At 34.5% G+C, this 23,113-nt stretch overlaps 3 protein-coding genes across 4 annotated transcripts in view; 1 reads left to right on the plus strand and 2 right to left on the minus strand.

Annotated features, from left to right (window-relative positions):
- Positions 1-2,483: 2,483 nt before the first annotated feature.
- Positions 2,484-4,796, minus strand: LOC131951120 (uncharacterized). The gene is made up of 2 exons (XM_059313410.1): positions 4,531-4,796; positions 2,484-3,672 (listed from the first exon to the last, which is right to left on the minus strand). Exons 1-2 carry the CDS (start codon positions 4,586-4,588, stop codon positions 2,678-2,680), a joined length of 1,053 nt encoding a protein of 350 aa, XP_059169393.1. The 5' UTR covers positions 4,589-4,796; the 3' UTR covers positions 2,484-2,677.
- A 6,917-nt stretch (positions 4,797-11,713) lies between these two features.
- Positions 11,714-17,767, plus strand: LOC131951121 (isoamyl acetate-hydrolyzing esterase 1 homolog). 2 transcript variants are annotated; one of them, XM_059313411.1, is made up of 7 exons: positions 11,714-11,907; positions 14,691-14,778; positions 15,292-15,347; positions 15,526-15,745; positions 15,956-16,043; positions 16,561-16,679; positions 16,902-17,767. In XM_059313411.1, exons 2-7 carry the CDS (start codon positions 14,713-14,715, stop codon positions 17,076-17,078), a joined length of 726 nt encoding a protein of 241 aa, XP_059169394.1. In that variant the 5' UTR covers positions 11,714-11,907; positions 14,691-14,712; the 3' UTR covers positions 17,079-17,767. The 2 variants fall into 2 exon arrangements, with proteins under 2 accessions (XP_059169394.1, XP_059169395.1); XM_059313412.1 differs by having other exon boundaries at positions 14,699-14,778.
- A 1,876-nt stretch (positions 17,768-19,643) lies between these two features.
- LOC131951122 (unconventional myosin-Ib) overlaps positions 19,644-23,113 on the minus strand; it is a 63,889-nt gene continuing 60,419 nt past the window's right edge. Inside the window, exons 32-33 of the mRNA XM_059313413.1 lie at positions 20,859-20,992; positions 19,644-20,310 (exon numbers count right to left, since the gene is read on the minus strand). Of these exons, the coding sequence (XP_059169396.1) occupies positions 20,187-20,310; positions 20,859-20,992 (258 nt within the window). The 3' untranslated portion in view covers positions 19,644-20,186. The remainder of the gene's footprint in view (positions 20,311-20,858; positions 20,993-23,113) is intronic.

Genomic DNA, 23,113 nt, shown 5'->3' on the forward strand with positions numbered 1-23,113 from the left:
CTGCTGTTCTGTTCTTTTAGCTAGCCATAGAACTGCTGTTCTGTTCTGTTAACTCGACATAGAACAAATGTTCTGTTAGCTGTTCGTAGAACTAGTTTTTTCTTTTGAATGGCCATTTAACTAGTGCACTGCTAGCTTGCCATAGAAATAGTGCTATGTTAGATGACCGTAGAAATACTGCTGTTTAGATTGGCAACAGAATAAGTGTTCTGTTACTTGGCTATAGAAACAGAACTCTTTTAATTGTCTATAGAAATGTGCTCTGTTAGTTAGCTATAGAAATAGTGCTCTTTTAGTTGGCTATAGAAATAGTGCTCTTCTAGTTGGCTATAGAAATAGTGCTCTTTTACTTGGCTATAGAAATAGAGCTTTTAGGTGGGTATAGAAATAGTGCTCTTTAAGTTGTCTATAGAAATAGTGCTCTTTTACTTGGCAATAGAAATAGTGCTCTTCTAGTTGGCTATATAAATAGTGCTCTTTTAGTTGGCTATAGAAATAGTGCTATTTTGTTGGCTATAGAAATATTGTTCTTTTAGATTATATATATATATATATATGTATATATATATATATATATATATATATACATATATATATATATATATATATATATATATATATATATATATATATATATATAATTTACCTTTATATCAAACTTTGATGTAAAACTGAGATGATGTCGATCTTGTTTGGTACATAATGATATGTAATAATATATTTTTTCTAATCCACTTGTATTTTTAGTCAGCTAACTCTATTTTTTTTTGTGCCTTACTTCTAAATTAGCTGTGAAATTCCATCCAGATTCGATAATATACGATGGTGAACAGGTTTAATAATAGCCTGAGGAAAGGGGAAAAGGGGACGGCGTGGTCGGATGGAAGAACGTAGCCCAATAAATTGCAGCTTTCGAATCCAGGGTTCATGTCCGTAGAACGTCCCTGAGTCCACCCAGTTCTGATGAGCACCTGGCTCACTCTAGGGAAAATACTTTTTTAAATCTTTGTCGGGCATTTTATTATTGAATGTATAGTAATGATACAATAGCTAACGAGCTATACCTAGATGTGTTCCCATAGCTGTTATCAATGCAATACCAATCAGCAGTGTTTGATTTTCAGTTTTCTCTCATAGATTGGTTAGAGGGGCGGGAAGGGGAATTATCAAGTGTAGATTTAGGGGGTAATCAGAGACGCATTGCAACTCTAGCCAGGGGGCAACATCGCGACTTGCTGGTTAGTAGTCGAATGCTCTACCATTAGACCATACCGTCTCTCCTATGTGGTGGTAATACATTAATTACCAGTGGTTAATTAACCTATGGTAATGTCTTTGACATTTAAAGAAGAGCAGCAAAAAATGACAGTAGATGTTAAAAAACAGCTTTGAGAAATGGAACACAATACAAAGAACGAATTTTAATGCAAACTGCATGAGAGCATTATGACTGTCAGATCTCGACAATTGGTTTATTTTTTCTCTCTTCATATTCTTAATTTTTAATATTGGGAGGGATTCCCTCTAACAAAATTAAGTATTATGCGCCATATACGCCACTGAATCTTTCTGGATTTGCCTCCATAGCCTTTGTCCAACCAAGAACAAACTACAAGGCAGCATTTGTTTGATTTTGGAGTTGTCTCTCCTAGAAGAGTTGCTGTCCCCAGCTATAGAGCCTCATCAGCCCGGGTATTCGAACTCGAGACTTTACACCGACTTTACCGACTCGACCACGCCGATCCATTTCTAAAATATTTTACATTTGTAAAAATGTAGATTGATGAGGTATTTTTGTCAAATTTTACTAAATTCTGACCAATTTCAAATACAGCGGTGCAATTTCCCAGAAACATTAGATACTTTTCGATGACAACTGAAGAATATTTATTTTCAATCCAATAAGAGATTAAATAAAGAATTAAACATTTATTTGAATATTCAATAACAAGTAATGAGATGGTGGGATTAAGTACAAGCGATCGCTCGATAAATCGATTTACTGAGATAGGTTGTGTTCACTATGTTTCAACTTCTGAGAAACGACCACGGACGACAATTTGGGACTAATGATAGCCCTTTTTATTTTTGTTTAATTTTTGCATGTTCAATAAAATGTATTCTAAAATACCGTGGATGCTAAACTTGTCCTAGATAATATAGAACGTTGCGGTCAGGTGGTAGAGCGCATGACAGCAGACTCGAAAGTATCGAGTTCAAATTCCTAAGTCCCTGACAAAGCTCTTATTTTGCCGCAGTCATATCATTATGTAAACTCAACTTTGCCTTCGCCATTCACAGTACTTTACTGAAACAGTAGGTCTCGTTGATTTATCGGTTCATTTTATAGGCCTAAAGAGATGAGATTTCCCTTATTAATCAAACACTAATCATAATATCATCCGCCAGTGTATGCTCTTTACATCTTCATACAATTATTATTTCACTAGGAGCTCCATGCTTTCGCAGGTAAGGTAATCTGTATCTGCATTGTCTTTATTTTTACAAGCTTTTATTTAACTCACTTCCTCTGTCGTCAGTCTGTCTAGATCGAAACGCCTGAGCGAAATTGCAGGCACTTCTAACTGACAGATACGGTTCGTAGTTGGTACGTGGGTCAAGACATGAAGACAATGCTTCATGACATTCAATTTGACTTAATTGGATACCTAATTATTTAACGAATGCAATCGAATCCCAGAGCACATTTACCAATCCCATCAGGGGTGGCTCCGCTGTGTGGGTGGTACCACATGGGACCGTATATCCCAAACACTTCTGCCAGACTGACCCCTCGCCCCAGGATCAGCACCGAGGCGCCGCTGCTGCCCCGGCAGGTCGGGGTGTCGTAGGTGTACTCAGTCATCTCCGTGTTGTACGCGTCCCCGACAAATAGGTCGTGAACTTTTCTTTCCAGCCATTTCCCCAGGCTGATTCTCTTACTGTACCCGTGGGGATGCGAGACGATGACCGCTAGAGGCGGGCAGGCATGGTCATCAGTGCGGTGATGGTTTAACGTTTTTCTCAACGCGCTGAATTTCTCAAGGGCGACGTGGAGCTTTTGACCGAGTTCTTTATCGTGTGTGAACGCTTCCACTTCACACCAATCGCAGTCGAAGTTGCTTTCTAAAACTTTCAACCCAAATAAAACATTACCCTTTTTCTTGAGTGTATCCTCAACGCATTTTTCAATCGATTTCTCGTCGTCGTCTTCATCATAAAACGCCTCTATCGTACAATTTTTCGCTTCATCGTCATCGAACACAACATGCTTCGCCGTCCGCATTCTGACAATCCACCATCTTGTTCGTTTTTCAGCATCCGGGTTATCAAGACACTCATGACAAGAGCAGGATAAACCTACACGATCCCTGAACCCGCAGTGGTAAACAAAGCCAGTTCCAGTGTGGGTTGTAGTCTGTCCTCCATAGTTTGAGAAAATGTATCCCTTGGGTCGTTTAAAACTGGTGTAGTTGACGTTCACTCGAACAGTGAGTTCGGCAATGGAGGTGATGAGTTTGAGAATGTCCTGGTCCTGGTAGGACTTGGGCAGATGTTGGAGGTGAAAGTCCTGGCACTTGATGAACCCGTGGTGCCCTGGGTTCTTGTGGCATGTGTGCCAGCGTGAGGTGCCGTCCGTTCCTTCTGTCCACACTTCACATTCATGATCTCCTGACAGTAAAAATACAAAGTTCATGTATGTTTGTAGAAAAAAAAAATAATAGTAAAATTATATGTACATCACAAGAACCAGTAGTAAATCATAAGGGGCGTCCATAAGTCATATGGGCCCGTCCTTAAATCACATTGTTTTCTTCTTCTTCTCTTAACCCCATTCGTGCCCAAGACACATAGGGCAGATGAAGTAGAGTTCATCTGATTCGTTGACGTCGGTATGAAGGGATAGTGTGGCCAGATCTGTTTCCCTAACGTGAGTTTGGTACCCATCAGAACTGGGTGGACTCAGAGACGTTCCACTTATTTGAACCCGGATTTGAACTCGAGACTCTCGGGTTAGCAGTCTAGCTCTCTACCGCTACGCCACGAATTATAATTCTACGAGCCGGCCCGCGGCATAACATACGCCGCTATTTAGTTGTTGTTTTTTCTACTTTTCAGCAATTCATAATTTGTGAATTCGACAGTACCAACGCTGACACTGGAAATATTTCTTTAAAACACTATAAGTAGCTCGTTAAAGACCATAACCCCCCCCCTTCCTTCTTCCCCCCTCCCCCCCCCCCCCCCCCCAATGTTTAAAATCGTTTCAAACTAAATTATCTGCCCCTAATAGCCGTCACTAAACCCGACTCCACGAAGGTAAACATAGCGTGAATCACAGCTCACTAAGACCATGTAGGGGTGGGGATGGTAGGGAGCGCGTTTACAGCTTGTTTTCTAGCGTCTCCCAGAAGAGAATTATATATATATATAGATTATATAAGTATATATTACTTTCCTTAGTCTTGCTAAGCCGCACATAATATATTAGCCTATATAATGTTTGCATTGAAAAAGAAAAAACAATACCTTGGTCGTCTCCCTTAGAACTTATTTTTATTTCCTTTTTTTCCGTAGATCTTTGCATATTGTGGATAAGATTTGCGAAAACACAATGTTCGTTAAACCCTGTTACTTTTAACAAACATCTACACCATCGGTAAGGCCTATACAAGAGGCTATGGGTCTGGTTTTAAGTTGGTAGGCCTACAGCTAATATGACGAATATGACCTACTTTATTAGTCTACTCTCTACATGGCGTAAACAAGCGAACACAATGACCTAGATAACACATCCGTTTCGTGTGTCACTTTTCGTCTGTAGGCCTACAAACGAATCTTCTCTTTGTTAATTTTAGGACAAGTGGTGGGACTATTAATGAATCTGTAATACAAATTATAGGCCTACAATACAGTAGGGTTTACGATAGTTGGGGGTGGGCGGCGATGGGATTAAGATGGGGAAAAACAGGGAGGGGGGGTAGAGGGGGGGGGGGCAAAATTCGAAGATAAATTAAATAAAATTTAAATTTAAAAATTCTAGTTTTCATGCATATTAGACTTCATGTTGGTTTTGTAAATAGTATCATAACTTTAGTTACGTTATCGTTATTCTGCAATTACTAGCTATAACACGATGTTGCGTAGTAAAAACAAAACTAAAAACTATATTGTAGTGCATCAGACTGACAAACATTCATAGGATTTCCATACCTTATAGCTCTCCTTTTAATTAAATAGCCGAATAGGGGGCGGCGCCATAACACGTTTACGAAAAGTACAATGCGTGGAGCTCTAATGAATTTATATAGAAAATATATACTTTTGTACTTTTGACAGTGTCCGCCCCCCCCCCCCCCCCCCACCCAGGAAATTGTCCGACCGTCCGCCCCCCCCCCCCCATAAAATTTCAAGTGCCCCCCCCCCCCCCGAGATAAAAATGTCTGGAAGAAGTACTGATTTTCAATTTGAGGACAGTCCCGAATAAAGTCTACCGCCCCCCCCCCCCCTGAACGAAATGGAATTTATATAGAACATATATACTATTGACAGTGTCCACCCCCCACCCCCGGAAATTTCAAGTGCCCCCCCTCCCCGGAGATAAAAGTCTGGAAGAAACACTGATTTCCAGTTTGAGGACATTCCTATATAGAATGTGATTGACACATGGCCAGTGTTAATCAAAAGCTTTCAGCAGAATGGCTAGCAGACTAGAAGCAAGTTACTAAACCAGTGACACAAAACATCATCAATATGACAAGTGATGTGCTTCTGAAACTCACAGAAATACACAGTGTAAAGGATAAACCACACTTTTAATTTATCATGCACAGAGAGAGAGAGAGAGAGTTGGAATTAACAGTACAGTCTTATACCCGGTACTCCCCGACAGACCAGACAGTGGCGTAGGCAAGGGGGGTTGGGGGGGGGGTTATAACCCCCCCCCCCCCCCATGGACCCCTATATATATATATGTATATATATATATATATATATATATATATATATATATATATATATATATATATATATATATATATATATATATATATATATTAGATTATATACATATGAAAAATGTTTGAACCTCTCCCATGACCAATTCCTGGCTACGCCACTGAGACCAGATCATCCAATTGTGCTGCAAGTGACAAACCATGCTCACGATGCCCGAGTCGCTCTCTTGTCTGACCACCCTAAACAATCTTACACAGCTTGCTGCCTGGTCTAAAATCTAAAGACATTCACGCTAAAACAATAGGTATGTGAACAAAACAAATCATTCTTTGAAAAACTGCCAACAGATAAACTGAACAACCCTGAGTCAGAATGTGAAACCAGCGTGAAATTATGACATTGCCATCTGATGTTTAATACTATAGGTCCATGGCTATCAGTATTAGAATAATAAACGATTTTCCAATACATATTGTGTGATTTTTCAATGCTTAAGCGCGAATTAAGTAGCATTTCAAAGGAAAAGGACATATGTCCAAAATGGGTACGCATTTACAAAAAAAACAAAGTGTTCTGAACACTTGGTTCGACTTAGATCTTGTCACTAAATGAATACATTATTTATCAAGGATTGAACCAATTTCATTTAAAATTAATTTTAATTAAAAACGCTACGCATGTGAGCTATACCAGAGGCTGCAAACATTAAATTTCGTTTTTCTCGAAAGTGAAAAAGTGAGATAACTTGTTTAGCCCCTGTGGTCTTCAGATAGATTCAGACTATGACTACCATCAGTGTTTTTTCTTCCAGACTTTTTACTCCGGGGGATGGGGGGGGGGGGGGGGTCAACATTTTCCGGGGGAAGGAGCGGACACTAGTAAAAGTATATGTTTACTATATCAATTCCATCTCGTTCGGGGGGGGGTAGACTTTCTTCGCGAAGAGCTGCCTGAAGAAACTCTGACTACTATGAGACCAAAAATTGATTGTTGAGATACATTTTAGTGAGTCTGTTGGAAAATGAAGGAGTGAATTTTATTTGTTTTTTCATGTGATATAATGTGACTTGTGTTCTAATATAAATTTAGTATAGCCCTATACGACTATAAAAAGTAAAAATTTTGCGCTTAGAAAAACAAAACAAAAAATTAACATCATAATGTATTTCTAATAAACGATGTAATAGATTGAGTTAATTGTGAGGTCAAGGGAACTCACTCTCTGTATTAGTATTATATTTATATTGTTATCTTGAGTGATGTCCCTTACATGTTGTTATCTATATATAGTTGTCTCTGGCCACTTCTTCCTCTTCCTCTCTTTGCAACATGGCGTCTGTACATAATAAAGACTGTTAACAACCAACGCGGCTTCTCGTCAGTCATTACAATCCACGTCATTTGGCGACGAAGGATAAACATCTACTAGAAAGAGCACCTATCTACGCAAAAAAGAGGTTTGCTAGAGCTTATTAGCTAATTATTTCTAGAATTATGGCGCTGTATGGCCAAATAAAAGAATTTGATGCGAATGATGAAATCATTCAAGATTACCTAGAGAGGTTAAGCTTTTACCTAGAAGCTAACGACGTGACGATAGAAGCCAAAAAGAGAGCTGTTTTGTTAACAGTCATAGGGCCTCAACAATTTGGGCTACTAAAAGACTTATGCACACCGGCTAGTCTAACTACCAAGAGCTTTAACGAGCTGAGCAAATTGCTAACAGACCACCATGCGCCTACCCCATCAAAGTTTCTATGTAGAGCTAGATTTGACAGTAGGACTCGTCAACCAAACGAGTCAATAACAGAATATGTTGCTGCTTTACGTCATTTAAGTAGATTTTGTGAATTCGGCGATACGCTGTCTGACAGACTATGTGAAAAGTTTGTGACAGGTGTAAACAGCCCTGATATTCAAAGAAAGTTGCTGCTCGAGTCAGATCTAAAATTGGAAAAAGCAATACAACTTGCAATGTCATTCCAGCAGTCATCAGATGCGGCGAGATCTTTAGCACCTTCAGAGATCCATGCAGTAAACAGCAGGTTAGTCAATAAACATCAACCCCATCAGAGCATTCCAACTTATGCTAAACAGCCTGCTCGTTCAAATCCTAGATCTAAATCTAGTAATAATTATCAAAAATGTCATCGATGCAAAGGTCCCCATGCATCTCATTGGTGCAAGTTCAAGTTAGCAACTTGTTATAAGTGCGGTAAGCAAGGTCACATTGCCAAGGCCTGCTTTGCAAAGTCTTCGTCTGTTGCTAAATCTAGCCAGTCAAGACAGTACCGCAACCAAAGGCAGCACTATGTTAACTCTCACCAAGACTACCTAACCCAACCAATGAACCACTCTACCTGTGAAAATGCTCAAACTGATTCGCAGCCGGATTTCAACCTGTTCTCTGTGAAATCAATAAGTCATGCTCCCATCAATGTACAAGTTAATATCAACGGTAAGAGCATCAGCTTCCAACTTGACACTGGAGCATCTCTAACAGTCATAACAAAGAAAGAGTTTGACGCTGTCACAGGAGGATCAGTGTCTCTACAGCCGTGTCACAAGTGTCTAACAACATACACTGGTGACAATGTTCCGGTAATAGGAGAGTGTATGGTTCATGTAAGTTATAATGGTCAAAGTGTTAAACTTCATCTTCTTGTGGTTGAAGGAAATGGACCGCCATTACTAGGTAGGAACTGGTTAAGTGATCTTAAGTTAAATTGGGAGAGTATTTGTTCATTGAAGAATGTAAAAGAATCTAGTCTTACTTCACTAGATAAAGTTATATCTGAAAATAAATGTGTTTTTGGTAACTCAGGTTTACTAAATGATAGAACAGTGAAGTTAAGCATTAAAGATACAAATCCAAGATACTGCAAAGCTAGAGTTCCACCTTATGCAATGAGGAATAAAATTGAAAATGAGCTAAGTAGATTGGAATCTAATGGCATCATAAAGAAGGTAGACTATTCCGATTGGGCGACACCCATTGTGCCAGTGTTAAAGAAGGATGGTTCTATAAGAATTTGTGGAGATTATAAAACTACACTGAATAAGCAAATAGAGCTAAATAGGTACCCTATACCTAACATTGAGGAAATTTCTTTGAATTTGGCAGGAGGAGACAAATTCACTGAATTAGACTTTAGTCATGCTTACACTCAACTAGAACTGCATCCAGATTCAAAAGTCTATACGACAATAAACACACATAAAGGACTCTACCAATATGAAAGACTATGTTTTGGCATATCATCTAGCCCTGGAATTTTCCAAGCGGTCATGGACAGTATTTTTAAGGATATTCCAAATGTTTGTGTGTACTTTGACAATGTGTACATAACTGGTAAGAATGACACTGAACATCTTAAAACACTAGATAAAGTATTGAAAATTGTTGGTGAAAAAGGTTTAAAGATAAACAAAGATAAATGTCAATTCATGCTGACAGAAATTAGTTTTCTTGGTTATATATTGAGCAAACAAGGCATCAGACCTCAACCTGAGAAAACAAAAGCCATTAAAGAAGCACCCAAACCTGAAAATACCCAACAACTAAGAGCTTTTTTGGGCTTGATAAATTACTATGCAAAGTTCATAGGGAATCTGTCTGGTAAACTATCACCACTGTACAAGCTGCTACAGAAAAATGCAACTTGGCACTGGGGTAAACAACAAGAAGCTGCTTTTAATACAGCAAAAGAGGCTTTGTCTGCTGACACCTTACTAACTCACTATGACCCAGGGAAAAGACTTGTATTGACATGTGATGCTTCACCAGATGGTGTAGGAGCAGTCTGGTCCCGCATGGATGAGAAGGGTGACAGACCCATTGCTTTTGCCAGTAGATCTTTGAACCAGGCTGAGAAAAATTATTCTCAGTTAGATAGGCAAGGCTTAGGCATCATTTTTGGTGTTAAGAAATTTCATAAGTTTCTGTTTGGTAGGAAGTTCACCATCTTTACAGATCATAAACCATTGCTAGGTTTATTTGGAGAAAACAAAACCCTACCTGAGCATGCCTCACCAAGAATTCAAAGATGGGCTATCACACTAACTGCATACAATTATGAATTGAAATACAAACCTGGATCTGAGAATAGTGCAGATAGTCTTAGTAGATTACCTTTAAAAAACCAAAGCCTGAGCTATGTACCAGAAGATGTTTTTGTTCTCTTCACTATCATGGATAACTCCAATATAAATGTGAATGATATTAAGAGAGAAACACAAAAAGATGAGTGCTTAATAAAAGTATATGAGTACTGTAAGAATGGTTGGCCTGAAGAGTCTGTGAATGATGACTTAAGGCCATATTAAATAAGAAATAAAAACCCTTTGTGAAGATAATATAAAAGATGGAGAAGATGCAGTCCATTATCAGTTAGAGTTGCCTAAACAAAGTATTTGTAACTTAATAAATGATTATGGTGATATGGCAATTTCAAATGTTTTAAAGAGAATACATTAGTAAGAAGGAATGTGATCATCAAACAACTTTGCTAACATCATTAGCACTTACAGAAACTAAAAGGGTAACATCAAAAGAAAAGAGCAAAGATTTTTGCCATTGAATACACCCACTTCAAATACTGGATCACAGTTGCAAAGTGATATTGTCCAGGATATTACTTTTAAACAGTATGTTTGGTTACGAAAAAGCACTATCAGATTACCTGAGGAAATTGATCAATCAAAGAAATCTATGCCAGTTAAGGATCTGAATAATAGCATAATACTTTCAGATGCCAATTAAAAAAATTAAATCATGACAAACATTCATTGAAAGAGAATTTGGTGTTAATGAGAATGTGTATCTAAGAAATTATGGGAAAAAGGAAAAATGGATACCAGGTCAAATTGTTCAATGTACAGGACCTATGTCTTATAAAGTTAAAAATAACTTGTGCAGATAATAAGTGTGAATCTGTCAATCCCACCAAGTCTGATCAGTTCACACCAACTCAGTTTGTTCCACAACCAAGTTCTGTTGATATGAGTGAATCAAGTTGTCTAGAGTCAGAAAATGTAAATTCTGGAGTTAATGATTTAAATCCTAGACCTCCTGAGATAGAGAATCCAGATGGTCAGAATCTTGAGTCACCAAATCAGAAGCCACTGAGAAGGTCAAGCAGGACAATCAAAGTCCCAAATAAGTTAGACCTATGATTTTAAGGGTCAAAAGGACTTTGACATCATTGTTTTGTATCTTGATTATGTTGTAGCATATTGTGCATTGTTTGCAAGGATGTAATCTACCATAGTGTTCATGTTACAATATAATTGGTGATTTTAGGATACTATCAATTGTTCTATTGAGAGATGTGTTATTGTGTTCTAAGGGTAAAGGGATGTAATAGATTGAGTTAATTGTGAGGTCAAGGGAACTCACTCTCTGTATTAGTATTATATTTATATTGTTATCTTGAGTGATGTCCCTTACATGTTGTTATCTATATATAGTTGTCTCTGGCCACTTCTTCCTCTTCCTCTCTTTGCAACATGGCGTCTGTACATAATAAAGACTGTTAACAACCAACGCGGCTTCTCGTCAGTCATTACAATCCACGTCAAACGAAATTTGAGTAAATTAACATAAAATATTAACGATTAAGCTAAATAAAAATGGACTGATAGTTCACTTGTCTTTCTATAATCGAGGCCTATTATAAACTTACTACGTTTTAGAATTCAGTTTTTTAGTTGACCATGTGTTATTTGGTAATGTTCTGTTTTATCTACATTTAGTATGACCAATAACAGAAATCAAAATATTATTGAGGCCGAAGCATATTTAATATTTATTTTACTCTCCAGATCTAGAATCTAGATAGGCTAGATCTAATTTCTATTATTACTTACTGCCCAGTGGCCGTAGTCTTACCGGCTATTAGTTTATTACTACTAGAATTTAGACATAAATAATCTATTATTTTTTCAAAAGTAAGTTGTAGCCCAGTTGTAGGATTACTGGTCTGGTTACACTAAAAAACTAAAACTTAAAAAGCAAAATATTCAAATGCCTGCAGTACTGTCACGTCTCTGTGACCTGTGTTCTGTCTCTCATCACTCACTCTCATCATCAGACTTATCATTAATCACTGTAATCAGTAGGCCCTAATCACTGTGATTAAAACATAAAAATTAAAAGGGGACGTTCCTTATTTTATTCTTGCTGGAAATATGCCCAGAATCAGATTACACAAACGAAAAAAATTAAGGATAGTAACCCCTCATTCAGGATTCTATATAGATCTATATGATCATTAGGCCTAAAAAAAAATACATTTGAAATTAAAATCCTTCCCAAAACATACTTATATAACTTACTTAGGCATTTGGCAGTATCGAGCCTACAACATCTGGCACAACAGCCACATGTAGTTCCAGCTACAAGCCTTGTACTTGTATTGGTAAAGTGCGAAACGTTAAATCATGGCTAAATGAAATGGCGAAGCTGCAAGAAAGGGGCTAAAGTGGTGGGTTACGTGACATTATTGTCTCGCAATTTACCACCACCCGATACTTATGCTGGGTGGTGGTAAAATGCTAAGATATCTGCAAAAATTTTAGCAGACTCGATTTAAAGTGATGAAGATTTCATAGATGTTTTCTATATATAGTTAAAACTTCTGATTTTTCAGTCGAGACCCTATATATATATATATATATATATATATATATATATATATATATATATATATATATATATATATATATATATATATATATATATATATATATATATATATATATATACTAGCCCTTGGTACCCGTTACACGTGAATTATCTATCGGTCTATGTATTTTTAATGGTATACATTTTTTAGAAGAATATTTCATAAAATAGTTACTGGTCAAAACGCAATGTGCTTTACTACACGTTTAACGATATTAGTGACAAAGCAAAGAGATAACTAAATAGCAAAAAGTCCAACAGATTTAAAATAACATTGGCTTCTAATACCTATTAAAAAAAATAAAACCAAATTATAATAATTATATACATAATTAGTCAACACAACACCAAATTAAAAATGCACGCATTGATTAAAAGACTTAAATGACTCCGTTAAAAACCGGACTTTTCAATGGTATTTATGTTGTTTTTTTAAAGTAATTTGTATTAGTTTTGGCCGAGGAAATTGTATACATTTCACAAATTACGTCTCGATAAGTAAATCTATAGATCTAAATCAAATTGTAATGAAATAGTTCATTTCTTCTTATTCTTAATTTGGAAGATGACGCCATGGGTTTTGTGTACTATCCGTAGTTCAAACATGTGGCGTGTGACGTCATTGTTTATTGCGTTCTTTTCAAAACAATGAACACTTTTCTCTTTGCATAATTAAAATTGTGTTTCTACATTCAAATATTCCTTCATTTGTATTTTTTTTTCAACAAAAGTCTGTATCAAGTTCTCCATATATCGCTGAAGATTCTGATGTGATATCCTGCGAAAATATTTTGCGGACAGAGAGAGAGAGAAGTGTGCACATGGGTTTTTATATATTAGGATATATATATATATATATATATATATATATATATATATATATATATATATATATATATATATATATATATATATATATATATATATTTGCACTTATACATATATATATATATATATATATATATATATATATATATATATATATATATATATATATATATATATATATATATATATATATATATACACATATATATGTATATATAATGAAAACTAGATAAAAAAAGAACAACATACAAAACTCGTGATAGTGATATAGGCCACATGCTTGTTTAGTTTAAAGCAAAAAAAAATAAGCATCCAAGCAAAACTTTTTTTCGCAATTTACCACATCGCAGTTTCGCGTCTCGCAATTCCCAACTCCCTTGTATAGCATTTTTATCCTTAATTGTATTGAAAACAGTTACAGCTGGAAATAGCCCTTATATGGCTATACCCTATCTATTTGAAATAGAATAGATCTACCTAGATTTTCTAGATCAGATCTAGAAGTAGTAGAATCAAGCTAACTAGCAATAGTAGAGTGGCATATAGTTAGGCCTAGTTTAGTTTAAATTATTTTAAGTAGACCTAGATCAGATTATTAAGATAATAAAAATCTAGATTGTAGGCAGTCTTTACTCAAGGATTGGATAATTTAAAATCAACACTTTGAATCCGTGGCAGAACAAGTCACCCACCAGTAGTTCAGATTTAGAATAAATTATAGAAGAATCTATTTCCAGTCTACTAATACCTATTATTCTATTAAGTCAATTTCAGTATACTTATTCTTTTACGTTCAAGTTAAACTTTCTTCAAGTAAAAGTAAAATTAAGAGAGAAAAAAGCAATCTTTTTTTACAGTCAGGGCTTGCGTTATGATAGTATTATTTTCATAATCTGCTAGTAAATCGACTTCATCATATTAGCCATTAGCTCTCCCTTAGAAATTATAAAAAATAAACAACTGCTGCCTTGCACATTGTTCTTGGAAGGTGAGGTCACAGGCTATGAAAGCACATCCAGAAAGAAAAGCAGGCTAGTTAAAGAAAATTGTCCATACAGCTCATAAAATCTTGACAGTTAATATTTGATTATGTTGAGAGGGAATTCCCTCCAACAAGAGTAAACAAGAAGAAAGAACCTGGGTTTGGCATGTTTAACAACGCTAGTAGATATCATTTCCTTTTTAAAAAATGATGCAGGGCCTAATTTTTAACTTTTAGTTCCTCAGGCTGTGAAGTGAAAATGTCTCTAAAAACCAAGATTTGTTCTTGGCCTAAAATCTTACTGTTTGGTGACTCCATTACTCAGGTAATTGGAAATGCAACAAATTTTGTAAAACTATCAAGTTCCCTTTAGGGTCCATGGGGCAAGTGAAGTAGAGTTCACCTGTTTCTGTGACCTCCGCATATGAAGGAATATGCTCAGCCAACTTTACTTTCCCTTACATGAGTTGGTTACCAATCACCAATCAGAGCTGGGTGGACTCGAGGGCATACTAGTAAATTGAACCCGGATTTGAACTTGAGGCTTGCTTGTTAGCATTCTAGCGTTCTACTGCTAGACCACAAGCCCCCCCCCCCCTCCCCCTGTGAAATTGAAGAGTCAAAATTTTGCATAAGACCTATTAAAAAAAGAATCATCTCCTGAGACCATTTGTTATAAACTCTGACAACCTTTTTGTTCTTTATCTTTCTGGGTGCATATTGACTGCCAGGTTATTAGTATTACTCCTGTAAGTTTTAATCTAAAGATAAACTTTTATAGTAGTGTTAAAATCAAATAGTAGTCTATTGAGTACTCATATTTTCAATATGTTTTAAGTATTGTTTCAGTAAAGAAGGTTGTTGGGGTTCTTTGCTTTCAGACCACCTACAAAGGTAAGAGAGGCTGGTCTTAAGATATTTCTCTTTTAAATATGCATACAAGTCAGGTACATTGTCATTAAATAAATGTAACTGTCAAGAAAAGTAACAACTTTTGATAAAAAAGTGTATGGAATTAAATTTAAATTAGCCACAGATATACATTTTTATATGAACAAATATTTGTCTCCAGGCGTTGTGATATAGTGAACAGAGGATTCTCTGGCTACAATACTCGCTACTGTAAAATTATTTTACCATCGATTTTAAATGAGACCTTGGCCAAGGAGACTGCAGCCATGACAATATTTCTAGGAGCAAATGATTCAAACGATGGTGATCTAAATCCTAGACAGCATGTTCCATTAGAGGAGTATCAACAGAATCTAAAAGAAATGGTCAACTTTGCTATGGTGGGATTTATTTCTATAGCTTTAGTCCACTTTGCTGTGGTGGGGTTTTGTTCTATACCTCTAAAAGTTATGTTTTTTTTTTTAAACCTCACAACTTTGTATTAATTATGTTTTTAATTAGAATTATTTATAAAACAGTGTCATTTACCCTTGTAATGAATACCTATGCTCAAGTTATGACAAACGAGGGTTATTTTATTTTTCTCACAGTCTCAAGGCATCAACAGAGAGAAGATCATTTTAATTTCACCACCAGCATTTCATGTCACTGACTGGGCCATTGTTTGTAAATCAAGAGGTCAGATTTCAGCATAACAATGTAGTGTCTAGCTGTAAATTAGAACACAAAATCTATTTAAAATGTATAAATTTGCCTACATGTACTTTTTAATTTGCTCCTGTAATCTCAATAAATTTAAATGGACAGCAACTCCAAAATCAAACAACTGCTGCCTTGCAGATTGTTCTTGGGTTGACAAAAGCTATATGAGCAAATCCAGAAAGAAAAGCAGGCAGAAATTTAGGTCAACAAACCAAATGGTGCATAATTAATGTTAACACATATAATTGCTCAATGGTGTTGGAGGATATCACCTTTAATATATCATATTACAATTAGGGACAAAGAAGATTCTTATTTTTATGAGCTTCTTAAATTTTGTTATTTGTTACCATAACTGCCATCATTATTTTGATCACATCATCTTTTTCCTTTCATGCTCAAAGCACATGTGAACACCACAGAAAGCTCCTTCCACTATACTATTCCATTTATATTTTCTAGAAAAATTACACAAATTTTTTAACTATTGAAGGTAAACCAGTCAGCAAAAACAACACAACTACAGGTGTTTATGCTCAAGCTTGTTCTAAAGTGGCTGAGGAGTTAGGGACCAAGTATGTTGATCTGTATAACGCCATGATGAAAAGGGAGGTAAGTCACACACTATTACTCTAATAGAGTGATTAACTTTTTGTTTAAGGACATTACTATTTGTAAATTCTCAGTTCTAATGATAGTAAATGTATAAATATAATTAAAAGTGAGAGATCTATGCCTTTTTAAAATAGAAAAACAACCTACTAATTATTGTTATAATAAAGTACTCATCAGTGTGACAAGTAGAAATATCTATTCTTATTTCTCTCTTTATAGGATTTCTGTGTATATTTGAACGATGGGCTGCATTTATCAGAAAAGGGGAGCCAACTGTTGTTTGATTTGATTAAACCAAATATAGACAAGTTAACCTCTGACTTGCCCACTGTATGGTTCCCATTTTGGGATGAAGTTGATGAAAGCAATATAGAGAAAAGTCTATTAAATTTTTAGAACATTACAGTTATATTTGTAAATAATATAAAAATGGCATTATGTAATCTGCTTCATGGTATCAGGGTACATGTTTTCTGGAAGTTTTTTAATGAAATGTTCTTGTTCATCTTGGGTTTTGTTTTTAAATAAAGGGAGATAAAATGGCAGGTTTTTACCTTGTGATGTGTGCCTAATCAAAATGTGATCTTAAGTTGTTTAAAATATATTTTTAATGTTTTCTTATACAAAACTGCTGAATTGTACATTTTTCAAAATATTAAAAGAGCTTATTCACTGTTACATCTTGCTTACTTTAAAAATGTGCTTTAATCTTAGTTGATGTGATTTTATATGGATACATTTTGGTTTGTTGAGTGTTAAGTTCTTGAAACTAAGTCACATGACACCAACAAAAAAACAAACTCCAATAAGTTTGATTGTATTTTATAATGTAACGATATGGATAAAACTTAATTCTTTAATCAACAAAGCAAAGAGATTAACAATGTTTCCTTCTTGCAAGCAAAATATGGACATAAAATAGGTGGCCGATTTTATTTAAGGCAATCACAAAAATTTTTTATATGTATTCTTTTTGACATAAAAAGTATTCTGGGATCTCTGTATGAAATATTAGAAAATTGTTTACTGTAAGCAAAGAGTATGACCTGAACAGGAAACACTACATTAAACATGATTAACATTTTTGTTTTTTTTTATTTTGCCTTTAAGTTAAAGCAGATTAATAAACAATTTAACGTCCTAAACAAAGAACAATTTATTATATTGTAGTACATTCAACATTTTCATGTAAACCATGAGTACTCAACCATACCGCTTCCATGAGTATTAAATAACTTTCACTCATTTTGTATCTCTCTTCCCATACATTCAAACACATCACAAAAACAGGATTGGACTCATTTATGGTCATCAGAAATCAAATAATCAACAGCACCATTTATATGCAAACAATTAGCTTGTGTGCACTGCTATTCTGTTTTATAAATGTTAAATATTTTAAAACCCAATACCAGAATATCCAAAATATGTTTGATTGATAATTAACTTTTTATTAATGATATTAATTAAGATTATACAAAACAGCTTGTCCAAGATAACTCATACATTCTCAAATAATTGTGTTGATTTACAGTGTCTTTGATAATGTCTTGGTTAAGCTCATGTATTAAGAAAAGAAATAAATAAACCAAACAATAAAAGTAAGTCAATAAAATGTAGGCTATATGAAGTAGTACACTGAATATAGCTTTAACGTAAAGTCAATATGCAAGGATTTATAGTAAAACTATTATAAAAAAAATTCTGTGTGCATATGCAGAGGTCAACTTTTGTTGAGTGCTTGATTTGCATATGCAGTGTTAAAATCAGGATTCAACAAAACAGTACTAGTATATACAAGACAAACACTATAAAGTTTACACAACTAAAGAGTAGGATTATCTAGGGTAAAAATGATTTTTTAAAAACAGTCTTAAAAAAAAAAATTTTCAGTAGCAAAATATTTTTTTCTTATTAAAGAATTATCTATTTTATACTAAAACTAAATGGATTTAAAAAAAAATGCCAATAAAAAATTAGTATAGGCCTACTTCTATAGACAATAAAATATAACTAATGTTTAGACAAGGTGCGTATCATACAACATTTAACATCAATAATTGCATATCATCTTTCACCTGAAAGCTCCAAGTTTTTGGTCCAAACTTATTTTGGCGAATAAAACAAACTTTTTAATGTATCAACTAATAGTTTTAAACTGACTTTTATATTCTTGAGTAGCAATAAGTGATATTAAGATAAATACTGGTACTTGGGATTATTTAATTGAACTAGGGCCACCGGATAAAGAAATATTAGCAGATGACTAGTTCATTGTGTTGGAACAAAATGACAAGGCTTGGTACACATAGCAGAAGTAAATATGTACAGTTCTATAGCACACATTGACTTAAAAAGGCAAATTAAATTTTTACTTTGCTGAGTTATCTTTTAAATCAAGAGTAGCTCCCCCTTATTGATGGAGCTGAATACATTTGATATAAAGATAGTCTGAGCATTCTAGTGTGGTCAAGGGCAATAAATCAGCCTGTGGAGGGCGTCATTCTGTAGAATATATAAACATTCCCAAGCCTTGTCCATGCATCATTTTCCTTATAAATCCAAATAGGTGGTTCCTAACAACCACATTTTAAAATTAAAATTTTTTAAAAAGATTTTTCTGCTTGTTGATCAAAGTTTATTACATTTTAATTCAACACAGTAATTTCAGTGTAGCTTGTAGTGGGTTTTATGAGCCAATAGATGAATCTCAAACATTCAAATATGTTTTAGCTTTTTCTGATTGTTTCCCCTTACTACTGCCATGATATTCTACTATCTCAAACCTCTATAAGTAGAAAAGATTTGGCACTTGCATTTATTTACAAGCATATATTGAGAAACCAATACACTGTTGTATTAAGAGGGATTATACGTTTAATATGAACTAATTTACATAATACAACTATTATGCATAAGATATTAAGCTTATCTATAATACATCCGAATATACAAGGAATATTTGATAAATACACAAGAACACATGTTTAGCAGTCACTGAATAAAAAATCTGGCATACAACAGCTGATGCCAGTTTGTAAAATCAGTTTGTCAAAACTACTTGAACATGGAGTAATAAAAACTTTGTAAAAACACATCACAAATTGTCAATGGCACTGTTTAGCTTTCAAGCTTAAATGCAAAGAAAACAGCATTTGTTATGTATCTGATTTGGTTGGTCTCACACAGATAATAACAGTACAAAAATCATACTAGTAGCTGTATGTATATATTGCATCCATGGCATTGAACCACATTTAAAAAAAAACAACTGATTCTGCTCTTTGAAATAACCTACAATGTGTAACTAGAAATAAAAACTAAAAATAAACAAAAATTAAATTAAGATCGTATTTATGATACAATATATAAAACTGATTATACAATACTTAGTTGCTTCCTACCACCAAAATCAGATTTTTTTCTCCATTATCTATGTACAATATAAAATGGCATGCAAAAAGTCTACAGTTTCTATAATCAGCTGTTTGCAAGCAGGCCAGATCAGGACTCTATGATATCCAATCGATTTCCTTTCCTAGCTATTTTAATACTTCCATTAGCAACATCTCCTTGAGTTTTTTTAAATGAAACTTCAACTTTTGAGCCTTTGAAATCTGCATTTAGTCTGAGAATGTAAAAGTTTGCAAAAGTTAAGAAAAAAAAAAATGGTAGAAAAAAAAAATTCTAAGGTATTTAAATACAAACACTGAAACTTTAGGGTCAATTTTCAGTATAACCATTAAATAAGGTAACTTTTTCCACCACATTTATACCTGTGAAAATCTTGGTACTAATGATAAATCCACAGGTAGTTTACAAAATGAATTAGTAAAACTCAGGCTCCCTTTTTCCATTAACCTTATGTAAAAAAAGTAAAGTTTCCCTTTCAACCTGACGGTCTATGGGGCAAGTGAAGTAGAGTTCACTTGTTTCTGTGACCTCGGCATATGAAGAGATAATGTGGTCAGCACTATGCCTTTCCTTAACGTGAGTTAAGATACCCATCAGAGTTGGGTGGACTCAGGGATGGTCTACTGACTTGAACCCGAATTCGCACTCAAGACTTACGGGTTAGCAGTCCAGCTCTGTACCGCTAGACCACTCCGTCCCATAACCTTATGTATTTTCAGCTTGTTAGTCCATACAAGAAATCCACTAAATCAAAGTACTTACTGTGGTACAATTTGAACCTCAGGTGGTTTCCCAACACTGTTCTGTATGACCATCTGTGTTTTGGTCACTGCCTCAATCAGGTGGGTTGTGCTGAATATAAAGTCCCCTTTCTTGGAAGCAATCTCTCCGTTCTCCTGTGGGGAGAAATCAGGCAGAATTTTTATTCTATAATATCAATGTGCTGTCTATAATAATACATGACACTTTTCTAGACAGTGATTAAATGTTTGCAATTGAGGATTTTGTACAAATTCAGTAAGTGCTAATGTAACGTTTGCACAGTGATTTGCACATAATTTTTATTCTATAATCAATGTGCCGTATAGAATAATATATACCATTTTTCTTGACAGTGATTAAATGTTTACAATTGAAGATTTTGTACGAATTCAGTAAGTGCTAATTTAACATGTTTGCACAGTCATTTGCACAGAATTTTTATTCTATAATCAATGTGCCGTATAGAATAATATATGACATCTTTCTAGACAGTGATTAAATGTTTGTAATTGAGGATTTTGTACAAATTCAGTGAATGCTTATGTAACGTGTTTACACGGTGAGTGCTTATGTAAAGTGTTTGCAATGTAGGTCGACTAATCTCATAAGTTAAAAGGGTAAATAATTTTAATCAATATATTTTTTTTAAAATGTATGGCAAGCAACATTTATAATGAACATTCATGCTTTCTCTTTTTGATAAGCCCTTAAAAAAGTATTGTAACATTTATAAGAGATTTTCTTAAAAAAAAAATAAACAGATAGAATATAACATGCAGAATATAACTTAACGAGCCGGCCCGCGGCATAACATACGCCGCTATTTAGTTGTTTCTAATTTTCAATAATTCATAATTTGTGAATTCGACAGTACCAACGCTGACACTGAAAATATTTCTTTAAAACACTATAAGTAGCTCGTTAAGGACCATAACCCCCCCCCCCCCCCCTTCCTTCCCTACCCCCTCCCCCCCCCCTACGTTTAAAATCGTTGGCTCTGCTTGTAAACATTTAGAGTGAACACAGCTCACTAAAACCATGTAGGGGTGGGGAGGTAGGGAGAGCGTTTGCAGCTTGTTTTCTAACGGCTCGAAGAAGAGAATTATATATATAGATTAAAATTATGTTTTTTTTTTATAAATTTCCTGCAAACAGAAGAACAAACATTGATAGTGTTATAAAGTTCTACTGGAAAAAGTAGCTGCACAATAACTTTTGGAAACAATTACAGCATTCACATGAAAATGTATTTCATTTAATTGTTGTGATGGTTTTATATTCATGCATATTTTAAAACATTGTTAGCATCTGAAAGCAAATGAAAATCTTAAACAGCATGCTGTCCATGTGAAATAAAGTGAACATTTTAATTTTTAATCAACACCAAGCAAGCGCCATCATTTGAATTAGATTTTTAAATTTTTTTTACTGTCATAAAGATCACAACAATAATATCAAGGGAAGGCAAAATGCTTGCCATGGGCAACAACTCACTCTTCCATCTTCTTCATCTTCACCATTTTCCTCTTCCTCATCTTCCTCTTTTAGCTGTTGGTGGTAGGTTTAAGCAACGAGATCAAAGTTTTAAAATCAAATTATATTGACGGAAAAGAAAATTTTTGTTCTTTTAGAATTCAAAGTTTCATAACTTGTATAGGAATAAATGCTATATAAGTGGTGTTTAAATATTGCTCAAATTTCCTGCTTGAATACTTGCGAATACTAGAATTTTTAGTTATAAATATTATTTATAGCTTCAAAAAGTTCTTGAACTATAGTATAAGTAGAAAACTGGAAAAAAAAAACCAGTGGAAAAATGTTTCACTTGATTTTTAAAGACAGGTTAATAACTCTGAAGAATGAAATAGATATATTTTTCAAACTTGAATCAATTCTCTACAACTCTCATGTAAATAGCGTAATGATGTTATCTGTTATTTCTATCAAAATGCAGTAGAAAAATAACGTGGGTTAATAAGTGGTCCACATAATACCAGGGTAATGTACTTGTATAATTGTAGCAGGCTAACAACACTAAATAATGTTACAGTGTGAAACACCATACAGGAATAGTCAATATAACAATGGAAACTGCGTTGTGGAGGATACATTGTTAAGTACATTACAAGCACTAAAGTAGTATTCACATTATTAACTGAGATGTTTTCAAAAGTAATATCCATATTACTGTCATTATATTTTTATGCTTATCACTACGCTGATGTAAAACAAAAAAACTATTAGGATGAAAATGC

Source organism: Physella acuta, unplaced genomic scaffold, assembly GCF_028476545.2.
Source record: "Physella acuta isolate Inbredline_101_S28 unplaced genomic scaffold, ASM2847654v3 ptg000800l, whole genome shotgun sequence".
Classification (NCBI taxonomy): Eukaryota; Metazoa; Mollusca; class Gastropoda; family Physidae; genus Physella; species Physella acuta.